General features: G+C 47.3%; 1 protein-coding gene and 1 pseudogene across 1 annotated transcript; both read left to right on the top strand.

Annotated features, from left to right (window-relative positions):
- Positions 1-4,514: 4,514 nt before the first annotated feature.
- Positions 4,515-6,876, top strand: LOC142049743 (uncharacterized; annotated as a pseudogene).
- Positions 6,877-11,199: 4,323 nt separating this feature from the next.
- On the top strand, positions 11,200-12,743 carry LOC142049742 (uncharacterized). The gene is given in 3 exon segments (XM_075077675.1): positions 11,200-11,489; positions 11,491-11,917; positions 11,919-12,743. Coding segments are annotated over 3 exon segments (1,542 nt in total).
- Positions 12,744-20,336: the final 7,593 nt, after the last annotated feature.

The raw sequence follows: 20,336 nt of genomic DNA, 5'->3' as shown, positions 1-20,336 counted from the left end.
ATATGACCGGCCTGGGCAGCTGCCAAATTAGTTACTAACAAATACTCTGATGGGTGGTTACTTCTACAATCCTTAGAAAATAAACCGTTGACCAAGTCTGAGACTAGGACTGGACTTCGCCGCACCTAGACTCCTCTCGGAGAAGGAGTTTAGAAAGCAAGGGCGTCCTGTCTGAACCTCGTGACTCAACGGTAGGGTCTCCCCCTAGCCACTCCTCAGACTCCTACTATTAACGCAACAGAAAATTGGCGTAGTCGGCAGGATTACCATGGATAAATTGCTGCAAAAATGCAAATGTGCCCCTTCCCAGGCTGGGAACGAGTGGGCTCAAAAATTTTGGAAGGATGAAGAGAAAGTGGTAGAACGCATTGAGCAGTGTCAGGCTGCACAAAGGCTGGGAGCAAACAGTAAGGGTGTAACTTGTGCAGTGCTAGGAGCCTGTTTGTCTTGCGCTCAGCAAGAAGCGAAGGAATCCCCTGCTCCCCAACAAATTTCAAATGCGGAATATACAGCTTTAAAATCAGAAAATGAAGTATTGAAATCATCATTGGCCTTTGAGAGGGAGACAGGCAAAAAACTAGGAACCCGAGTTGATGAACTTGTGAGTGAGAATAATCATCTTAAACAATTGCTGGAAAGGGTTAATTAGCTAATAGATACAATGCAACCTTCTGCACCAGTTAAGCAGATTTGTAGATTAATGCGTGGTGCAGACCCTGGAATTTGGAATGGCGACCTTTGGTTTGACGACAATGATGGTGATGTTGAGGGGATCTCTGATCCCGAGCCTCAATCCATTTCCCTAAGACCTTTGATTAAAACTGAGACCGCTGTCGATGATGAAATCCGCACTACTGTGCGAACAATTCCATGGTCACCAGCGGAGTTACTGAAAATACAGGAGAAATTCTCGAGGCGGCCAGCTGAGTATGTGTGGCGAGTTCCTCTGACGGGGGAGACTGAATTATGTTAGATGAAGACGAAGCAGGAGGCTATTGGGGGCCAGGAGTATTCTTAACCTCCATGCCAGGATATCATAGCTATTCCTTAACTGCACGGGTTGCATACTGGGCAGGTGGTATAGATCCTCAGGAGAAAGGAGAACTGCTGGAGATCAAAACTACTGGCTCCTCCGATCTGGCTGCGTCAGTTACAGAAAGCAGCCTGCATACAGGCAATGTACGAAAGAGACAGGTTCAGGAAATCCCTGATGCTAGCTCCTGTCGACCCAGCACAATTAACCCCTCTTATTCGCAGTCTTCCTGATAGTGTCAAACTATTTGCAGCAAACACCCAAGATCGCATACAACCTGGCCGACGCAGGGTTAAATTCACTGGAATCGATGGCGTGGAAAAGGAATGCGCTACCGGGAAAGTTTCACTCTGGCTGCCAGGAGAACAAAGACTAACCAAGGCAGAGATGTTAGTCAGTGCCGCATATACTAACATTCTAGGATTTGGTATACTGCGTGGGCGGATGTGGAAACTCCCAGATGGAACTGTGTGGAGTTTTGCAAGAAATGAGGAGGAATCAGGCATAGTGAAATTGAGTCTGTTATAAACATCTATACCCTTGCCCCCCTCTAAAATCACTAATGTTCGACAATAGCCCTTGCCAGCAGCCGCGCAATTGGGTATTGACAGGGTGGTAACAGACCCGGAAAAACGAGGTATTATCACTTGCACACACTCTCCCTATAATTCTCCTGTATGGCCTGTAAAAAAGCTGAATGGACAGTGGAGACCCACAATCGATTATAGACAATTGAACACCAATACTGCACCTTTAGCGGCAGCTGCACCAAACAGCGCAGAGTTAGTAACACAAATCCAGGGAGCATCACACCTGTGGATGGCGACTTTAGATGTTAAGGACATGTTCGTTGTGATCCCACTCCAGGAACATGATAAGGCTCAATCTGCTTTTACTTGGAAGGGGATACAGTATACTTTTAACAGGCTGCCACAGGGATATAAAGGCTCCCTCACCATCACTCACAACACCTTGGCAAAGGTTTTAACAGAAATTTCCAGCCCGCCAAGCGTCACGATATAACAATATATCGATGACATACTGATAGGAGGAGAAAACTCAGAGGAAGTCGGGCATACTGCAGAAAGTGTACGAGAAAAACTGATAACTTTGGGGTTAGACATTCCTCCATCTAAGTGTCAGGGACCCGCACAGGAGGTTAGCTTCCTGGGGAGTCTGGTGGGTTAAAGGAGCTGCTTCTGTTCCTCAGGACACCTTGGAAAAAATAGAACATGGACAAAGGCCATCTAGTGTGAAGGAACTACAGGAAGTTTGGGGAGCTTTAGGTTACTGGCACAAACACATTCCTGGTTTCGCTATTATTGTGCGCCCCTGATATAATTTGCTCAAAAAGGGAAAATCATGGGAATGGACTGAACAGCATACAAATGCATTAGAACTGTTAATAAAAGAATTGAGGTTATTCCAGCAACTTGGTGCTATACACCCGACCGACCCTACCCATGTTGAATGGGGGTTCAGTGACCATGGTTCTCATTGCAACCTATGGCGAAGAGGGCCAGAGGGACCAGAAAGACCATTGGAATTTAGCTCCCACTCCTTCAGTGATACCAAAAGGAGATACGCGGATCTTGAGAAGGGTTTGCTGCCCCTGGTGCGAGCAGTGAAACAAGCAAAACAAATAAGGAGAAAACAGAATGTGATCATTCGGGGACCTTTCTGTCTCCTGGATGTAGTCCGTAAAGGAACAATACCACCTGCTGGTATTGCCCAGAAGCCCATGGTTTGTAAGTGGTATGCCTATCTAGAAGGCATTAATGAAATTATGCCAATCACCGAGGGTAATATAAAAATATCTAAATTACAAAAGGACATAGATAGTACTCTTTTATTCCAGTCTCCACCAAACAAACCGTCTCTGATTCAGAAAGCACCTGCTCTGAAGGAAGACAGTGATCTTACCGGAGTATGGTTCACTGATGCATCATCCCATAGGGAGAACAGTAAATGGAAATATAAAGCTGTAGCACTAGAAGTGGCAACAGGAGAAAAACTCATTGAAACAGGTGGAGGTAGTGCACAGGTAGGGGAACTCAGAGCAGTACTACTAGCTGCACAACATGGTGCTAACCATATCGACACTGACTCATATGGTGTTTTTAAAGGAGCCACCGAATGGGTAGGCTACTGGGCAGTCAACGACTGGCAGGTAAATAGAGTCCCAGTTTGGCAAACTGACAGCTGGAAACAACTGCTAAAAATAGGAGAACAAAGAGTGCTGCATATTGGTTGGGTAAAAGGACATGATCAATCAAACTCTGTTGCCACTCAGTTCAACCAACAGGTAGAGAGCCTTACGCGGCTGCGACAAATTGATGTCGCGAATAACAACCAAGAATGGGAACGCCTACTCGAATGGTTACATGTCAAGCGTGGCCACGCTGGACGGGCCGATTTATATTGGGAAGGTATAGCCCGAGGATGGCCTGTATCAGTTAAGCTGTGCGAACAAGTAGTGACTGCCTGTTCACAATGTCGTTTACGACTTAACAAAGACCACCTGAGTAAGGCGCCCCCCCCGCACATTCGGGACAAGAAAACATTGTGGCACTCTTGGCAGATTGATTATATCGGCCCACTGCGACCCTCAGGTGGGAAAAGGTATGTCCTGGTGGGAGTAGAAGTTATATCTGGTCTCACCATGGCTGCTGACTTTACGTCAGCCACTGGCAAAAACACAGTAAGAGGCCTTAAAGGATGGTTCAGCACACTTCCCCTACCAGAAGAGATCCAAAGTGATAACGGCTCACACTTCACAGCTGCAGTGGTACAAGACTGGGCCAAAGAGGAAGGGATTCGGTGGGTATTTCACACTCCCTACTATCCTCAGGCTAACAGCGTTGTTGAGCGCACCAATGGGTTGGTTAAGCGTTTTGCAAACACTCATAAACCTGGGTGGCATTTGCAATTGTATGACACCATCTACCAATTAAATAATCGATGGAGCGGAGACGGCTGCCCCAAAATGAAAGCCTTTTGTGCATCTGCTAATACAATTACCCCAAGAGTTCATGCTAAACCAGGAGAATATCCTACAGGATTTTACATCGGACAACCTGTGCTGGTGAAAATGCCTCAGATTAGAACAGTACCAATGGTACTAACTACGCCCAAAAATCCGCACGCAGGGAAGCCAAAGATTGCTCAGGAAAAGTACACCGGATTAGCACCCGGTGGATTTCACCTTCTTTTTAACCCTGCCGGTTGAATACGACCAAGCATGTTTGTTTCCTTTTACCTGTTCACAGGAATCCTGAGCGAAGAAGACTCCGATTGAAGTAGACGTCTTCAAAATGCTGCTAAATTTATTGTACATTTTGATTTGCATTCTGATTCTAATACAACCCCCTTTGGTGTGTAGCCAGAAAGACCCAGAATGGGCGTGGTCCCAAGCCCATATTAAATACAATGGAATCATAGGGACCATCAGAAAAAAACCCTAAATTTAGCTACTGTAGTTATGCATGGAGCCGAGGTGTTCTCACGGCACGAGTGGAACTCGGATAACGGATGGTCTCTACTCCTGAAGGGGAAAACAGGAGAAGAAATCCGAGTAGGGTGTAGAATGATCAACGGATCAACCCATGAAAAGGTCACAGCCATAACTATATCTGACATTTCCAGAAACCCAATAGCAATGAAGGCTTGTATCACTGATGAGTGGGATTGTTGGTATAATTTTACTTTGGTGGAACCCACTACTGTGGCTTGTGTGTGGCAACAAAACTGTTCAAGGCCAGAGTTGTCAAAGCCAGGCTGTATAGGGCTGTCATTCTGGTTCAAAATAGATATGATTGAGCCTGATCCAACTACATCACCTGGCTTAGCCCCACCCACTCCATTTGACACTCTACTGCATGGGGTTAGGAATATACCCATGTTCACCACGGTATCTCGCAATGACCCTTGGGACCATGCATTGTCACAATATACTGCGAGCATTGGAACACTACAAAACAAAAGGAACTTAAATCTCTCCGTTGTAGTTATACATGGGAATGAAGTGTATTCAAGGGATGAATGGAGTTGGAATGACTCTCTTCGGATGGCTAGGCTTCAAGCCATTCCAGGACAAACCATACAAATTGGCTGTCTAGTAACTAATGGGTCTACTTACCATAGGCCGATTGAAATGGGTCACAGAGGCACTGAATTGCTCTTTGAATTTATGATTGATACAGCAACATCTGCACCGGTTGCAAAGGACAAGGAGCCTCTGCCCCCACAAATGTCTGAAAATATACCCACTCGGCCTCCCATTAGTCCTTTCATCTTCAACACAGGTTCTTACATAACTAAAAATACAGGTCAGCAGCAAGTGCTGTTTAATCTGTCATACTCTCTCAAACGGGTGGAATTAGCAATGAAGATTAATATCTCTGCAGTTAAACCTACCTGTTCACCATTCCTGGATACATGCTATGCAGGATGGTCAGCATGGTTGCACAGACGGACCCTCGGCTCTCAAAAACAATCAGAGAGATGTGACTGGTGCCTTAGGAATGGGACTGGGAGTCTTAAACAGCATAGATGCCGAAGTACTTGCTAATAAACTAGCAACAGTAACCAGTGACTTAAATGCATTGAAGCACCCTTTACAATCTTCTCTTTCAGCCCTGGGAGATAACCAATGGCTTTTGTCAGATATATTGCCTCAGTGGGGAAAGGTAAATGAGAAAGACCACCAGTTGATTACAGATGCACTCGGTGCCGCCCAAAATAATGCTCCTCTAGCTCTTAGTTGTATCCAAGCGCAACTGTGGATACAATCTATAGTCACTGCAGTTGTACGAGAAGGTGAGGGGAGGCACCCTGCCCACTGAAATTCGAAAGATAATTTGGGATAATGCAACTAAATTTGAGAAAGAATTCCAGTCCTGGTGGTAGCCAGTTAATTTCACCTAGAACCCCCTACAACCCTACTGGCAGCAAAGCCACAGCTTTTGTTTTGACAATATGCAATGCTTCGGTATATACCATATACCCAATCATTGCACTAGGGTTGAACCACAATGGGGCCGTACTCTATCCATTGGAAAATCGAGCATGGGGCCAACAAAGAGAAGACAAATGGGAAACCCTTGATGTTGCTGCATGTGTTGTGCGGGAGCAACAGCATCAAAGCCCAAGACATTTGTCTCGGCACTGAACAAAATGTTTGTCATTTTGAAATACAACCCAAGGAAACCCCTAAAACTGTACTTGTATATATTGGGAAAGGATGCACTTGTATTAGAACCCTTTGCGATTTTATACTTGGAGACAGCGCCACTGTAGATACTTATAATCACTCTAATATTTGTGTTTGTAGCTTTACTAACATAATGGGATGTGACTTTAATTATTCAGCTCCTGTCACGTCCTACCAATTGCTACAATCTAACTACATATCATATCAAGACTTGTTACCTACCCCCATTGGAATGAATCTCACATTGGTGAGAAAACTGTTGCAACATGTTGACCTGAACCAGTTATTGCAAAAAGTTCGGAACAATGGAAAAGGAACTCTAATTACTGTCCATTGCAATGCAGAGGAGATACACCGAGTCTTAGAAAGAGTGAAGAAGGATGGAGAACACCACTGGTGGGACACTTTATTTGGATGGTCACCGACTGCAACAGGAATCTTCAACAAGATGCTTCACCCTGTCATGGTTTTGCTAATACTTAACATATCGTGTTGTATTTTAACAATTACCTTGTATGCTAAACTTTGGATTATGATGAAACGTTTGCCTCACCAAATGTCCCCACAAGAGATATATGTCCTCGATAATCCTCACCACAAGAACACATGTGATACACCCAATGCATCCTAAATCTCGTGAAGCTTGAGTGACTATAGTCACGGGGTGGATTATGTGGAATAATCGCTGGAGGTGACTTAGAAGTTAAACTTATGTTTTTAGAAAAGGATGGAAGAAGCTTTCAGGGTAGAGTGCAACTGACGTGAGAAATCCATTCCACGGAAGTTCCCTAGTAACCTTAGATGTCAGCAATGCCAGGAGAACTTGGTGTACTGACTCTAAGAGGAGTTGTCCGGAGGGCGGAACGGTGTGGAGACACCGTGGCCAGGCTCTGTGATAAATGGGAACTCGAGGTACCATGGAGCAGGTACGCTGCACATTTGCCACCCTGAGCCAACAGTCTGTCATGCTTCTGACAAAATGCTGTCCTTTTGGTGATGCCTCTTTCCTCTAACTCCTCATGAAATTCAACAAAAGGAAGTGTAAGGTCCTGCACCTGGGGGGGAACAACCCCACGCACCAGTACAGGTTGGGGGTTGACCTGCTGGAAAGCAGCTCCACTGAGAAGGACCTGGGAGTGCTGGTGGACAGCAAGTTGACCATGAGCCACCACTGTGCCCTTGTGGCCAAGAAGGCCAATGATATCCTGGGGTGTGTTGAAAGGAGTGTAGCCAGCAGGTTGAGGGAAGTTATCCTCCCCCTCTACTCCGCCCTAGTGAGGCCACATCTGGAGTACTGTGTCCAGTTCTGGGCTCCCCAGTTCAGGAAAGACAGGGAACTACTGGAGAGAGTCCAGCGGAGAGCTACCAAGATGATCAGGGGACTGGAGCATCTCCCTTATGAGGAAAGGCTGAGAGACCTGGGTTTGTTCAGCCTGGACAAGAGAAGACTGAGGGGGGATCCTATCAATGCTTATAAATATCTAAAGGGTGGGGCCAGACTATTTTCAGTGGTGCCCAATGACAGGACAAGGGGCAATGGGCACAATTTGGAACACAGGAAGTTCCACCTGGATATGAGAAAAAAACTTCTTTACTGTGAGGGTGACAGAGCAGTTGAACAGGCTGCCCAGGGAGGTTGTGGAGTCTCCTTCCCTGGAGACATTCAAAACCCGCCTGGATGCGTTCCTGTGCCCCCTGCTCTGGGTGTACCTGCTCAAGCAGGGGGGTTGGGCAAGATGATCTCCAGAGGTCCCTTCCAACCCCTACCATTCTGTGATTTTCTGAGACTCAACAGTTTGAAGAACCCTGGATGCCAACTGCAGTAGAGAACCAGGCAGTGTCTACCCCCAATATTAAGATAAGTGCAACCTCTGGAGAAGGGGAAGGGTGGAAGCTGGTGACTTCTGGCACCAAGAGGAAGGCTCCTGACCCACCTAAGTGCTAATAACTACAAACTAGGTTCACCTGCCCTCAAAGTTGAAGAGGAGCCAGATGTGCCTTCAAGCAAAGGAGCTGGTCCACCAATCCGAAACCATGCAAGACCACCAGGAAGAAGTGGCAAATGATCACAATGAGTGACTCCCTACTGTGGGGGACAGGCACCTGACCTGACCTATCCTTGTATTGGGTTTGCATGGCAAAGTTTTAGTATCAGGGGAGAGCTACAGGGGTGGCTCCTGTGAGAAGATGCCAGAAGCTTCCCTCATGTCTGATAGAGCTGGTGCCAGCCGGCTCCAAGGCGGACCTGCTGCTGGCCAAGGCTGAGCCAATCAGCGACAGTGGTAGTGCCTCTGTGATAACATATTTAAGAAGGGGGAAAAAACTGCTGTGCAACAGCAGCTGGAAGAGAGAGGAGTGAGAATATGTGAGAGAAACAACTCTGCAGACACCAAGGTCAGTGAAGGAGGAGGGGGAGGGGGAGGAGGTGCTCCAGGCGCTGGAGCGGAGATTCCCCTGTAGCCCCAGGTGAAGACCATGGTGATGCAGGCTGTCCCACTGCAGCCCGTAGAGGTTAACGGTGGAGCAGATATCTACCTGCAGCCTGTGGAGGACCCCACGCCAGAGCAGGTGGATGTGCCCAAAGGAGGCTGTGACCCCATGGAAAGCTCACGCTGGAGCAGTCTGTTCCTGAAGGGCTGCAGCCTGTGGGAAGGACCCATGCTGGAGCAGTTCGTGGAGGACTGTCTCCTGTGGGTGGGACCCCATGCTGGAGCAGGGGAAGAGTGTGAGGAGGGAAGAGTGGCAGAGACAATGCGTGATGAACTGACTGCAACCCCCATTCCCCATCCCCCTGCACTGTTCGGGGGGAGGAGGTAGAGAATTCAGGAGTAAAGTTGAGCCTGGGAAGAAGGGAGGGGTGAGAGGAAGGTGTTTTTAGATTTAGTTTTATTTCTCATTACCCTACTCTGATTTGATTAGTAATAAATTAAATTAATTTCCCCAAGTTGAGTTAATTGGTGAGTGATCTGCCTGTCTGCCTGTCCTTATCTCAACCCATGAGCCTTTCATTATGTTTTCTCTTCCCCGTCCAGTTGATGGGGGGGGGGGGGAGGGAGAGAGAGAGAGCGCAGCTTGGTGGGCACCTGGCATCCAGCCAAGGTCAACCCACCACAAGCTTCTAGAAAGGCTTGCTGCTTGCCGGAGGCCTGATTCCTGGATGCTGTGGAGGGATTGTTGAAGTGTGTCCAACCCGCTGACTTCTACCCCTTGCTGTTCTTCCGTATGGGCACCAATAATAGGGGCAACCTGGACAGTATCAAAATTGAATACAGAGCTCTGGGGGCAGTAGTCAGGGGCATGAGGGCATAGGTGGTGTTCTCCTCAGTTCTGCCGGTGAAAGTGTGTGAGGAGGAGGGTGCTGACAATGCAGGTCAATAATTGGCTGCGGAACTGGTGTTGGCAACAGGACTTTGGGTTCTAAAACCATGGGATGCTGTTTACAGATCAGCATCTGCTTGGGAGAGATGGGATTCACCTCACTAAGCAGGGCAAAGGTATCTTTGCCAGCAGGATGGCTGTCCTGGTTTCAGCTGGGATAGAGTTAAATTTCTTCATAGTAGCTAGTATGAGACTATGTTTTGGATTTTTGCTGGAAACAGTGGTGATAATGTGGAGATGGTTTAGTTGTTGCTAAGTAGCGCTTACACTGGTCAAGGACTTTTTCAGCTCCCCGTACTCTGCTGGGTGCACAAGAAGCTGGGAGGGGACACAGCCAGGACAGCTGACCCCAAATGACCAATGGGATATTCCATACCATATGACGTCATGCTCAGTATATAAAGCTGGGGGAAGAAGAAGGAAGGGGGGACATTGGGAGTGATGGCATTTGTCTTCCTAAGTAACCACTACGCATGATGGAGCCCTGCTTTCCTGGAGGTGGCTGAACACCTGCCTGCCCGTGGGAAGTAGTGAATGAATTCCTTGTTTTGCTTTGCTTCTGTGCGCAGCTTTCGCTTTACCTATTAAACTGTCTTTATCTCAACCCATGAGTTACCTCACTTTCACTCTTCCGATTCTCTCCCTGGTCCCACCAGGGGGGAGCGAGCGAGCGGCTGCGTGGTGCTTAGTTACTGACTGGGGCTAAACCACGAGAATGGCTAACCTGGTAGGGAAAGCTTTACTCTCTCCTTCCCCCATCATTCTTACTTTAATAATGTAAGGTACTAGAAACTTGTCTCAACATTGTCGGCAGAACGGCTTGACTACCAAGGCTTCACCACGATGGCAACTGAGGAGACCCAGTCCTCTGCACATGTGCCTGGCCCCAGGGTCATCTTATAGTATAATGGGGGGGGGGGCTTGGACCCTCTGGAACCCTCTGGAACTGTCAAGCACCCTCTAGTGATGATACTGCACATGCGCCCCACTTCCGAGTGGGAGGTGTGGCTATGCAAACCAGCTCATTGACTATGCAACTGGACAATGCTATAAAAGGCGGAACCAGCGGAGACCAGTTGGAACGTTCCCCCACCAGACTGAAGGTACGTCGGACTGACGGGACGCCGCAGATCCGTGGTGGTAGCTATTGCAACTCTCTGTCTCTTTTTTTTTCCTTTTTTTTTTTTTCACTTTCTCTCCTTTTCTCTTGCGTACTTGTTGTTGGCCAAATAAAGTGACTTGGCACTTGACTCCGTTTCGAGTCTTAATCCTGTTCCCGAGAATACAACAAACCTGGTCACGATAAAACATCCAATTGAACATCACTCAGAAGTTAAGCCCAGCCGCCCAGAATTATCTGAGGTTGGTTAGAAAGCAAGGGGGTTTAACTTCTGCCAAATTGTGCAACCCAACAGTGGATCATGACATTTTTAAATTGGCATCATGGACAGGATTCTCTGAGAACAGAAAGTGCACTATTAAGGTGTGACCTCCTGAGGATGAAAAGGGGAAAAGTGGCTAGCAGCATTAAGGTGTGACCCTCTCAGGATGATACAGCCCCTTTGTGTTAGGTAAAATGGCCACTCAGAAGGCAGTTAATGCCCACGATTATGTCTCTTCATCGGCCAAAGGGATAGATAAGCTATATGATCTTTTGGAGGCACACCAATCTCACCCCTCACCCCAGGGACAAGACTGGGTGAAAAAACATTGGTTTCAACCCCAGAGTGTAGTAGACAGGATAAGGGTACTGCAGAAGGAAGCTAGGGTTAGACCGGGGAAAGGAAAAGCTGTAATTTGCGCAGTACTGGGAGCAAGTCTGGCAGCAGCGGTGGAAGATAGGAAACAGGCTTTGTCAAGCCGATGTCACAATAGACTCACTGAAGATGGTCATAAAGTCACTGCAGGAACAATTGGAGGAAAACAAGCGATTGTTGCAGGAGGAGAGAAATCAAAATTCCATATTACAGGAAGAATTGAGGAGTCAACTCTTGAGGGAAGCGGATACACTGGCGGAGGTAGAGGTGAAACTTTCAGAGAAAGGGATACGGCAAGTTTACCCTCAGGGAGACTTGAAGAAGGCAAGGGAAACTGTAGAAAGCCTCCCTCACATGTATCCACTGGTTAAAACAGAGTACTTATATGAGGACAATAACGATGACTGTCCTCAAGTTCTCACCAAAGAGGTCCCATTTACAGCAACTGAACTAACAAATTTGAAGAAAGACTTTGCGAGAACTCCGAAGGAATCGGAGACAGAATATGTGTGGAGAGTGTCACTGTCGGGGGGGCAGGGATGGAATTTTGTTGTCAGAGAAAGAAGCAGAAGGATATTGGGGTCCGGGTGTGTTCCTAACTACAGGTAATCGCCAAGCCACATGGCCATTAACCCAGAGGGCCGCATATTGGGCTGGGGGGCTGAACCCTTTGGAGAGGGGATATCCCCTTGCCATAACAGGTACGGTGGATCAGTTAGTGGAAAGTGTGCAGAAAGCGGCCTGTCTCCAAATGATGTATGATTGGGAGCTCAAGCCCAACCAGAGTTCCCCGATGATGATGCCTGTGGACCCAGAGAGGATGACTCCCCTGATCCGGGGACTCCCTGACTCCCTGAAACCCATTGGGATCCAATTACAGGGGAAAATTCAAAATACTCCCAAAGGAGAAAGAACTACGGCCACTCTAGAAGGGATAATAACCCGTGACCATTGGCGGTCGGGAAGGAAAGTGTGGACGTGGGAGGAGGTAGCGCAGGAATTAATTAATTTTGGTAGAAAATATTGCCCTGTTGGTGGATCATTCCAAAAAACCGAAACAAGGGTTGTATGGTCTGCAGAGCAAGATAACAATCGGCAGCTGTCAATTGGGAAGGGCCAGGATTTGAGGCCACTCCGCAACAATCATCCCGGGGGAGAGAGACCCCTAAGTCGACAGGGGTTATGGCATCTAGGGCTTCAGAAGGGCATTCCTCGAGACCTGATGGATGGACTCCTAACCCAAAAATTGGAAAAACTTGTACAGAAATGGTCAGGGAAGAAGGCCACTCTCAGATTAGTTCCCGATGCTCCACCCCTGATAGATCTTGAGGGGGAGCTGACTAGGGAAAAGGCAGAAAACTAGGCCCTCCGTTCCCCGAAGGTGAGGAGGGGAGCGGAGGATGGATGTTTGTAAGACAACTCACCTTGAATGTAAGAGGGGATTTATTAATCACAGTAGCTGTAGGACCAAGGAGAAGACCGGTAATTTTTCTAATTGATACTGGGGCACAAATCACCGCACTGATGTGGACTGAAGCAGAACACTGCGGGATCTCTATCCCATCTAGAAATCTAATTATCTTAAATGCTCTGGGAAAAACACAGTCAATGCCTATGACTGCAGTGACACTATGGTTACCAGGAGAGGAAGCCCCCATCAATACCGTGGTAGCCATAGGACCGTTTCAGACGGACCTTTTAGGCATAGATGTGTTGAAGGGAAGGCAGTGGCATGACACCCAGTGGAACTCGTGGTCTTTTGGCATCCCCCAGATCAGGCAATTAACTGAAACATCTTGGGCGGAGGTGTGCCTATTGCAAACGGCACCTGCCCTTCCCCCCTCCAAGACTACCAACGTAAAACCCTATCCGTTGCCGTTAGGAGCCAGGGAAGGGATAGCCCTAGTAATTGAGGATCTCAAACAGCGGGGAATTTTAGTGTTTACCCACTCCCCGTACAATTCACCGGTGTGGCCAGTACGCAAACCTAATGGAAAATGGCGACTGACCATTGACTATCGGCAACTGAATGCAAACACTGGCCCCTTGACTGCGGCTGTACCTGACATAGCCGAATTAATTGCAACCATTCAAGAACAGGCCCACCCTATCTTAGCAACCATTGATGTGAAGGACATGTTTTTTATGGTTCCACTCCAGGAGTGTGATCGATATCGATTTGCTTTTACCTGGGAAGGACAACAGTATACTTTTACCCATTTGCCTCAGGGATATAAACACTCGCCTACCTTGGCCCACCATGCCCTAGCACAGGAATTGTCAATAATCCCATCAGAAAGAGAGGTCAAAGTCTATCAGTATATTGATGACATACTAATAGGGGGACATACCATAGCTTTGGTGCAGACTATGCAGGACAGAATTATTAATCATCTGGAAGGAATAGGCCTTCAAATACCCAAAGAAAAAAATAAAAAAAATACAAGCCTCTGCCAGTGAAGTTAAGTTTTTGGGCATCTGGTGGAAAGGAGGGTCAGTCTGTATTCCTCGGGACACCCTCTCAGCGTTAGATCAGGTAAAAATACCGGAAAGTAAAAAGGAGCTGCAACACACCTTGGGATCATTGGTCTTTTGGAGAAAGCATATCCCAAACTTTGCAATAATTGCACATCCCTTATATGACCTGTTGCGAAAGAGGGCGATTTGGAAATGGACTCCAGCTCACAATGAGGCATTGCAGCTTTTGGTGTTTGAAGCAAGCACCCATCAAACTTTGGGCCCTATCCACCCCACCGACCCAGTTCAAATTGAATGGGGGTTCTCACACTCGGGATTGTCAATTCACTTTTGGCAGAAAGGACCAGAGGGTCCCATTCGACCGATTGGGTTTTATTCTAGGAGTTTTAAGGATGCTGAAAAGCGGTACTCCAGCTGGGAAAAGGGTTTGTTTGTAGTGAGCTTAGCTCTTAGAGAAGCGGAGCGACCCATACGCCAACAACCTATAGTTTTAAGGGGACCCTTTAAGGTAATTAAGCCTGTGTTAGCAGGGACCCCCTCCCCCTGACGGGGTGGTTCAAAGGGATACTGTGAGGAAATGGTATGCTAAAATCGAACATTATTGTAGTGTTTTTACAGTCACTGAAGGTACCCCAAAGGTGTTAAACATACAGGAAGAAGTGACAAACCTTCTGGAGTAGGATACCTCCTTCTGTAGTTAAGATTGCCCCGCCATTTTCAGAGGAGCTGCGAAACGTATGGTTCACAGACGCCTCTGCCAAGCGAGAGGGCAAACAGTGGAAGTATCAGGCTGTAGCTATTAATGTGGATACTAAGAGGGAAGTAATCACTGAAGGTGAGGGCAGTGCCCAAGTGGGAGAGTTAGTGGCAGTATGGAGTGTGTTTAATAGCGAGGGAAAAGCAGGGGCTCCGGTGTATATCTACACTGACTCATTTGCAGTATTCAAAGGCTGCACAGAACGGCTCCCTTTTTGGGAACAGAACAACTGGGAGGTAAATCGGGTGCCAGTGTGGCAAAAGGAGAGGTGGCAAGAAATCTTAAATGTCACCAAACACGGGGATTTCACAATAGGATGGGTGCCCTCCCACCAGGAAGGGGGTACTCCAGTGAGTGATTGGAATAATAGGGCAGACGAATTGGCCAGAATTGCCCCTCTGCAGAAGGAGGACCAAACAGGAGAAAATTGGGATAAGCTCCTAGAATGGCTACATGTTAAACGTGGCCACGCAGGGTCTAATGATTTATACAAGGAGGCACATGCCAGAGGCTGGCCTGTCACTCGGGAGGCTTGCAGGACCTGTATTTCAGCTTGTGAACAATGCCGACTTTGGCTAGAGCGACATCCCATGGAGGAATTCCCACTCCATTTGAGAGACAAAAAGACCCTCTGGGAAGTCTGGCAAATCGATTATATTGGGCCTTTCCGAAAGTCGGAAGGAAAACAATATGTGTTAGTAGGCATGGAAGTAATTTCTGGCCTAGTCCAGGCCGAAGCATTTCCACGAGCAACTGGGGAAAATACAGTGCAGGCCCTGAAAATTTGGTTTAGCTCCCTCCCAAAGCCTTTCGTACTGTCACTGGGCGCCACTGAAAAGATCCCATCTCCGTCCTCTTTTCACCCTCCCTTCAGGTATTTATATACCTTGATAAGATCCCCCTGAGCCTTCTCTTCTCTAGGCTACAGTCCCAGCTCTCTCTGCCTTTCCTCACAGGAGAGATGCTCCAGTCCCTTAATCATCCTTGTGGCCCTTCACTGAACTCTCTCCGGCATGTCCATGTCTCTCTTGTACTGGGAAGCCCAGAACTAGACACAGTACTCCAGGTGTGGCCTCATCAGTGCTGAATGGAGGGGAACCTGCTGAGGTGTACCTGCTCAAGCAAGGAGTTTGGACAAGATGATCTCCAGAGGTCCCTTCCAACCCCTACTATTCTGTGAAAACTGGAGTAGAAAGTGTTTGCTTTGAGGAAGCATCCTTTGATTTGGGAGATGGAGGGGCCAAACCCTTATTTAGGACAAAATGCCTCAAAATAGGCATTTGCCCTTTGGGCATCTGGTAAACATTAAGTTTTTAACTGGTCCAAACTGAAATGGGCTTTGAATGTTCTAGAAGTAACTCTCCTTGTAAATACACTGTCAATGTCACATAATGTGAGCAGTACAAGGACGGCTGTGATTTTGTTGCACACTGGTTACTGAGAAAAAAAAATGAAAAGAAGGAACTCTGAATTAAAACACAGAGCTGTTTCCTCTGCAGACATAACCACTAAGGGATGGACATTTCTATTCAACAGAATAATCAGTCGCATTAGCTTTCAGCTGTTCGTGGTCCCAGTGCAGTGGGAGCAGGATACTGAGTCATTCTAGGCTCCTTTACTTTGCCTGAACTTTTTTTTGAGGCCCATCTGTTTTGCATATCAAATTCATAAGAGAAAAATCTTTTCAGTTTTAGAATTTTAAATCACTTTATCTCCCTCTTTCCTTTTCTTAGTCTTCTTGTTAGCTCTAATTTCAAAGATATAGTTGATCCTGAAAGTCAGAGAGTATGTTGAAGCGAGGAGTCATGTGGCCAGTTAGGGACACCGTATTCACTTAGCATTTAAGGATACGCAGTCAGACCCGAGTCCTTTAGTGCTTATTCTGCTTTGGCTCACTGCAGCCATAGCAGAGGCAGTGTGATGGGGACGGTTCACAAAACCCCACACAGGTCTCCTGAGGCCCACTGTCTCAGATCCCAGAGATCCCAGTTGGAGGCAGGGAGATGTGTGTAGCCATGTGTGTAGCCATATGTGAAGCCAACCAAGAAGCAGCAACTACCTGCATATCATTTTACTGGGGCTAAAGGTCCAGGCTAGGCAGTGCAAATACAAATCCCCCATCTCTTCCCAAGGTCTCAACTTCTCTCAGCACAGAGCCTGGCCTAACTAAAAAGTGCTTTTCTGGGGCCATTCAATGATGAGTGGGATAAGAGAAAAGTCAAATGGAGAAATAAATCTGAGCTTCACTGGTGGTAGCTGCTGCTGCCTAGAAAGGAAGAGGGGCACAAAAGAAAAAGAGGTTTAGGCTGTGCAGAGGGAAAAGGACAGCATGACAGAGACCAAAATATCTTTTTATGCACCTGCAGCATTGGGGCATAAAAGAGTTGACTGCCAGATGGCCCATCCCAAGCCTAGGGAACATGTGCTATGCTCCACACCAAGATTCCCAGCCCTGTGGAATGGCAGAATAACTGCAAGGTCACTCCTCTCATTCTGGTTTTTGGCAAAAGAGTGAATTCATTTTCCCAAAGAGATGATCAGGACTGACTCAGACTGCCTGGTATTTGAATGATATTGGGAAGCTGGCCTCTGTAGAAGCTGACAACTTTGGTCATTAGCATAGTGAAGGTTTTTTGTTTTTTGTGGTTTTTTTGCTACTGTTCCTGGCATGCATTCAGAAACATTACCATACCACTAAAACACTTAAATAGTACAATTTGCTCAGAGTGGACTTTCAGATGATAGCAGCTGGAACCAACTAAAAACTAGAGCCTCGTTTAATAGGTGCAATTCCTGGCCTCCAGTTCACTATCACTGTCCTCAGCTAAGTGACACATCTGGATACCGACTTATTCCTCAGATCTTTAAGTCTGCGTCTAACAGAAAAGAGGGGGAGACAGCCAGGGTCTCCTCTGCATGATTTTCTTTCTGGAACTATCACGCAGTGTCTTTTCTTGCATATCACATACTATATGCTTTTCAAGCATTTCTGTGTCCCACTCCAAGACTGCAGCACAGATAAAGGAAATAGGATATGGCTGGAACATCGTCTTCTGGCTAATCCCAGCTGTTGGGTATTGATGGCACCTGGCCACGAGGCTTCTTTATTTTATGTGACGGGTCAGGCTGGGCCAAGAATGGCAAAGTCACATAGGACCTGTGTTGTGGTTTAATCCTAGCCGGCAACCAAGCCCCACACAGCCGCTCACTCACTCCCCCCCCCACAGTGGGCTGGGGGAGAGAAACCGAAGAGTAAAAGTGAGAAAACTCATGGGTTGAGATAAAGACAATTTAATAGGGAAAGGAAAAGAAGGAATTCATTCACTACTTCGCATAGGAAGGCAGGTGTTCAGCCATCTCCAGGAAAGCAGGACTCCATCAAGCATAACGGTTACTTGGGAAGACAAACGTCATCACTCCGAACATATCCCCCCATCCCCCCATTCCCCCCCCTTCCTTCTTCTTCCCCTAGCTTTTTATGCTGAGCATGACGTCACATGGTATGGAATATCCATCCCTTTGGTCATTTGGGGTCAGCTGTCCTGGCTGTGTCTCCTCCCAGCTTCTTGTGCACCCCCAGCCTACTCGTTGGTGGAGTGGTGTGAGGAGCAGGAAAGGCCTTGACTCTATGTAAGCTCTGCTCAGCAATAACTAAAACATCCCTGTATTATCAACACTGTTTTCAGCATGTATCCAAAACATTGCCCCATACTAGCTACAGTGAAGAAAATTAACTCTACCTCAGCCAAAACCAGCACATTCTCCACCCCTTATTCGATACCATTTATGTCATACTCAGGTCCCACACTATCCAGTACATTCTCATTATCCACTGCCACCCTTCCCATCCTTTGATATAATACACAGATATCATTCCCTTAGTCAATGGACCATCCCCCTGTGAAATGTCCATAAAATGTCTGTAAAATGTCCACAAATGTCCACTGAGTTCATTTAGTCCATGACTTTCGGCTCCATCTGTTCTGGTGGTCACTCAGGGCAGGAGAGGTGGTGTGTTGCATGGAGTTACTGGGCACTAAAGCCAGCTCAGGTCAGGCCACTGCTGCACTTGCACTGCTTCTTGTAAGGCTTGTCCTCCACTGGTTCAGGTGGTTCCTGCTATAGTAATTCCCATAACATGCAGCTCAAATAATGGATTATTTTCACCCAGGATTAAATCACGTACACGTTGGACTTCCCCATCCTTCCACATTACCCACCAAGTGCACCCAGGTCCTTGAGCAAAAACAATCCCATGAATAGGTTTAGCCTTTCCTGAGGAAGGGATAACCCAGACCGTTTTTTCTCAACAAGTTCCTTATATGTACTACAGGGATCTTATTTCCTTCCACAGTGCGCAGGGGTTTTGATTGGGCAGGGCCAGGTCGACTGGCAGATCCTCTAGTGTTGACTAACCAGGTGGCTTGTGCTAAATGTGTATCCCAATGTTTGAATGTCCCAGTACCCATTGCTCTCAGCGTAGCCTTTAACAGTCCATTGTATCTTTTGATTTTCCCAGAGGCTGCTGCGTGATGGGGGATGTGATACACCCACTCAATGCCATGCTCTTTGGCCCAGGTGTCTATGAGGTTGTTTCGGAAATGAGTCCCGTTGTCTGATTCAATTCTTTTAGGGGTGCCGTGTCACTGTAAAACTTGATTTTCAAGGCCCAAGACAGTATTCTGGGCTGTGGCATGGGTCACAGGGTATGTTTCCAACCATTCAGTAGTCGCTTCCACCATAGTAAGCACATGGTGCTTGCCATGGCGGGTTTGTGATAGTGTGATATAACCAATCTGCCAGGCTTCCCCATATTGATATTTCAGCCCCCATCCTCTATACCAAAAAGGCTTTAGCCACTTAGCTTGTTTGATTATGGTGCATGTTTCACATTCATGGATAATCTGTGCAATGGCATCAATAGCTCACGATCCCATTTGTATGTTGCATCCCTTCCTAAAGGTCCTGATGTGTCATGGGCTCATTGAGTTATAAATAGCTCACCCTTAGGTTCCCAGTCCAGATCCACCTCAGCCACTTCCATTCTAGCAGCCTGGTCCACCTGCTGGTTGTTCCGATGTTCTTCAGTGGCCCGACTCTTGGGGACGTGGGCATCCACACGACATACTTTTATAACCAGGTTCTCTGCCTGGGCAGCAGTATCTTGCCATAATGCAGCAGCCCAGATGCGCTGCCAGTTGGTTTGCTTCCACTGCTGTAACCACCCCCACAGGGCATTTGGACCATCCATGAGTCAGTACAGAGATAGAGCACTGGCCGCTTTTCCTGTTCATCAATGTCTAAGGCCAGCTGGATGGCTTTCACCTCTGCAAACTGACTCGATTCACCTTCTCCTTCAGCAGTTTCTGCTACTTGTTGCATAGGACTCCATACAGCAGCTTTCCAGCTTCGATGTTTTCTCACAAGACGACAGGACCCATCAGTGAACAGGGCACATTGCTTCTCATTTTCTGGCAGTTCATTATACAGTGGGGCCTCTTCAGCATGAGTCACCTCGTCTGGCGACACGCCGAAGTTTTGACCCTCTGGCCAGTCCATGATCACTTCCAGGATTCCTGGGCGGTCGGGATTTCCCATTCAAGCCTGTTGGGTGATCAGTGCAACCCACTTGCTCCATGTAGCATCAGCTGCATAATGCGTAGAAGGGACCCTCCCTTTGAACATTCAGCCCAGCACAGGCAATCAAGGTGCCAAAAGGAG

This window comes from Phalacrocorax aristotelis, chromosome W (assembly GCF_949628215.1).
Source record: "Phalacrocorax aristotelis chromosome W, bGulAri2.1, whole genome shotgun sequence".
NCBI lineage: Eukaryota > Metazoa > Chordata > Aves > Suliformes > Phalacrocoracidae > Phalacrocorax > Phalacrocorax aristotelis.
Note: the sequence above shows the minus strand (reverse complement) of the source record. Positions and strands in the feature narration are given on the sequence as shown.